This window comes from Dromiciops gliroides, chromosome 4 (genome assembly GCF_019393635.1).
Source record: "Dromiciops gliroides isolate mDroGli1 chromosome 4, mDroGli1.pri, whole genome shotgun sequence".
Taxonomy (NCBI): domain Eukaryota; kingdom Metazoa; phylum Chordata; class Mammalia; order Microbiotheria; family Microbiotheriidae; genus Dromiciops; species Dromiciops gliroides.
The window spans coordinates 484982813-484986715 of NC_057864.1; the positions used below are offsets into that span (position 1 = coordinate 484982813).

At 56.7% G+C, this 3903-nt stretch overlaps 1 protein-coding gene across 3 annotated transcripts in view; it reads right to left on the reverse strand.

Moving 5' to 3' along the window:
* Positions 1-261: 261 nt before the first annotated feature.
* Positions 262-3903, reverse strand: part of ARMC9 (armadillo repeat containing 9) — a 128159-nt gene continuing 124517 nt past the window's right edge. The window contains exons 23-24 of one of the 3 annotated variants that reach the window (XM_043964291.1): positions 3376-3548; positions 262-994 (exon numbers count right to left, since the gene is read on the reverse strand). In XM_043964291.1, coding sequence (XP_043820226.1) covers positions 972-994; positions 3376-3548 — 196 coding nt within the window. In that variant the 3' untranslated portion in view covers positions 262-971. The remainder of the gene's footprint in view (positions 995-3375; positions 3549-3903) is intronic. The other 2 variants (XM_043964289.1, XM_043964288.1) reach the window with 2 other exon arrangements.

Here is a 3903-nt window from a genome sequence, read left to right on the forward strand (position 1 = left end):
TGTAGCAGGGAGTTCTGAACCCACTTTATAAATGAAGCAAGGGGGGGGAGCTAGGTGGCGCAGTGGATAGAGCACCAGCCCTGGAGTCAGGAGGACCTGAGTTCAAATCCGGCCTCAGACACTTAACACTTACTAGCTGTGTGATCCTGGGCAAGTCACTTAACCCCAATTGCCTCAGTAAAAAGAAAGAAAGAAAGCAAGGAGTGACTAATTCCTTTTAAGATACATTTTATTAACGCCCTTTGGTTTTACATCAGCTGTTTCTGGACATGCCCTCCCCCCCTTCCTTCCCCCGACTTGAACCCTTCCTTGTGACAAAGGAAACCAAGCCAGACCCTGGATCCAGCAATCGTGAGATGATGTAGCCATCATTCTGCCCTGGTCGGCCCCCGCCTCTCTGCCAGAGGAGGGAGGTCTGGTCCACTGTTTGTTTTCCTGTTACTTCACCTTCAAGCATCTTTCTCTTATGATTCTGTGGTCATGTTGTGTGCCCTCCCTGCCCACCCCAAACCACATCTGTGGCTGATCTGAGGGTGAAAGTGAATTTTTCTAAAAAATCTACAGAGCGGATTCTTGTGTCCACAGCATCTACAGCTAGATGGGGACAGTCCTGGGGCTGCTGTGGCCTCTGGGGAGGTAGCTGTGGGACCACAGCTTTCCCTTGTGAAGCCCCTTTCTGGGGGGCGCAGCTGAGCATTTCCTTGGCACTCTAGGCAATGGGGGATTCCTGAAGTTCGGCAGAGGAGGCTGAGATGGGAACGACTATGAATCAAGAGTGGGCTCTATTGTGTGCTGGGGCTGGCAGTGCTTGTCGGCTTCTGACACGGAGGTCCGGCGAAGGCCAGGGAGAGAAGCCCTGAGCCCCCTGCTCCACACCCGACAAGAGCAGCTGCCGCCTGTCTCCCTCCAGGAAGCTGGCTGGTCCCTCAACAGTGTGGATGCCGATCGAGGCTGGGGGACCGGGTCTGCCCTCACTTCCTGTAGCACTGGCTGCCTGGACAGCAAAAGCAAGAAGGACACACTCATTACAGAACGCCCTTGTCCTGAACCAAGCCAGCTGTGCAGGGCCGCCAGACCCTCCCTCCCTCCCTCCCTCTCGGATGTCTGCACATCACTGGGGGTGCACTGGGCTTCTTGGTGGGTCAGGCTGGCTAAGCCTCCTACTGCCCAGCCAGTGCTGAAGCCCCCCCCCAACAGTGCCCCCCCCCTTGTCTCAGACTCTTCCCTCCAGGTGTTTCAATTCAGGAACCCAGTACTTAGCGCCTACTGGGTGCTGGGCACTGGGCCAAGTCCTGGGAATACAGAGAGGCAAAAGACAGTCCCTGCCCTCGAGGAGTTTACAATCTAATAGCTGATCCTCAGGGGGCAGCCATAGAGAGAGCTAGGCCACTTATGCCCCCCCCCCCATGGGGCCTCACACAGTAGGTGCTCAACCAATGCTTAAACCAAGGGCATTTGGGCTCTGTCCATGACCCCCACATTTCATCCCTCTCTGTTTCAGTTAGTAATGCCGGCCAGCCAGATGATCGCTCGAGATGGTCACAGAGCAGGTATGGAGCTCAGGGACTGTCACATTCAACCCCAGCATTTTACAAATGAGGACACTGAGGCCCAGCTCAGTAAAGAGGCGAGTCCACAGTGACAGTTACTAAATGTCCCGGATGGAATCTGAACCCAGGTCCTGGCACCCAGTTCAGCACCCCACTTTCCAGTCCTGCTTTCTCTCCACGTTCACTGAGTAGCACGCTGTATTCCCTATGGGCTCACTTTTGGACAGTAATGGCTCCTTGGCAGTCTTCGGGTCCACTCTGGCCTTCCATCCTGCTGCGGCAGAGGACCATGGGGCACCCATGCTCTGCTGGGGCAGACAGAGCAGCCTCGGCAGGCCCCAGAGCACCCCCAATCCCTCGCTACTCTGGGGAGGGTCGTCAGCCAGGCCCCCAGATCAGTTTTGGCTATGACAGTGCCTGGCACATAGTGGGTCATTAAGAAATGGCTGTTGATTGAATAACTGAGGGCCAAGCAGAGAGGGATTCACTCAACAGACACTTATTAGGCACCAATTAAGGCAGTGCTGTGGGGGCTAGGGGTGAGGCAGGCTCTGCTTTGTGAAAGTGGCTGGAATGGAAGGGAATGGAATCGAATCAGGGAGACAGATAACAGGGCTCAGTCCCATTCCTCAGCCTGGGGGCCTCAACGTTCTGCCCATGTTTCCAGAAGACCAGGTTAGCCCTAGGTCAGGGACTGGTGTTGTCACGATGCAATTTTTCTTACTTGGTGCCTGGCCTGGAAAAGCAAAGGTCCGAGGCCTCCCTGGTCTCCCTTCCTCCCAGAGCTTCCTCTGGGGCTCAGGGCTGTCCCAGGGACCAGAAGGGACCGGAAGCCGGCCTGGACAGTGCTCCCGGCTGACACGGGGCCAGGACTCCAGGCACGGGAAATGCCAGATGTGCAGCCTCAGAGGCCTACAAAGGGGAAGGCCACAGGGCTACCTCAGGACAAAGCCCCCAGCCAGCCATCCCCAGCCTGATGGGCAGGGGGTGCCCTTCTTACAGGGCAGCCCTGGGGGCAGGGTTCAAGGCCAGGGGCCATGGAGGTCAACATGCAACGACATGGTCAGCAGCCATGCCTCTTGGCAACACAAGCCCCAGCCTAGGCCATGGCTTTTGTGGCTGCTCACACTGTGCTGGCCCAAACACAAGAGGAGCCCATGTGCTTTCCCGCCACATCCCAAATACCTCTCCCTGGCTCAGCTGGTGTGAAGGCAGAAGCAGCAGGGCTCCCCGGGGCCGGGCTCCCCACCACCATCTCGCAGCCAGATTTCCCCTCTCCAGGTCTTTTTTTTTGGTGAGGCAATTGGGGTTAAGTGACTTGCCCAGGGTCACACAGCTAGTAAGTGTTAAATGTCTGAGACCGCATTTGAACTCAGGTCCTTCTGAATCCAGGGCCAGTGTTTTATACACTGCATCACCTAGCCGCCCCCCTCTCCAGGTCTTTGCACTGTCAGTGCCCTCCCTTCTTCCTTCTAGGCTGTGCTCAAATGCTCCCTCCCCAAGTGGTCCTTCTGGGTCACCGGCTTTGCCAACTCCCACTCCTAAGGTCACTTTACCCCACTCTGTGTGTTTATACCTATTACTGCACATAGTTACTCCCTGTTTTTCCCCCTGGGCTGGTGCTTGGCACATAGTAGGCACTTTATTGAGTATAGAGACATGCCCTGCAGACTCCCAGGACCCTCTGAAGCATTTTGCTGTGTGATGTTGGGAAGGTCCCTTTGCCCACGCAGACCTCAGTTTCCCTGTGTGTACCTTGAGGGGGTCTGCTCTGGTGGGCTGCGGCTTGAGAGGCATGCATGTGGTGGGGAAAGCGGACACTTACTTTGCCTGCTCCTCATGGACGAGCCAGTGGAGTTGGGGCGGCTGGTCTGCTGGGGCCCTGAGTGAGAAAACTGCGGGGCAATGGCCGGGGTCTTGGTCTTTCGAGGACTCAGGCCTTGTGAGTCGGGGGTGCGGGGGATCCGCGGTTTGCTGGTGAAGGCGGCAGCGAATTCTCTAGAACAACATTTATCATTTCTGGTCAGGGCAGGACAAGGGAAGGGGAGGCATCTGGGGCTTGGCCTGATAACAAGAAGAAGGGGCCAGGGCTTTCAGGAAGAACGAGGGGCTCCCAGACCACCATATTCCCTTTCCCCCGGACCCCTCCTGAGCCGGACCTAGTCAGCCCCACCTAAAAGCCTCAGGATGGGAGAAATACAAAAAGCCTAAGAAAAAAAGTGGGGGATGGAGGCCATGGGGTGGGGGTGGGTGGGGTCCTCTCTCAGATGCTCCAGTTTCCCAGGGCTGGGTGGGACATTCCTTGGCCCTCCACTGGTCCCGGCCTGTGCTGGCTGCCTCTTATCTGCCTTCG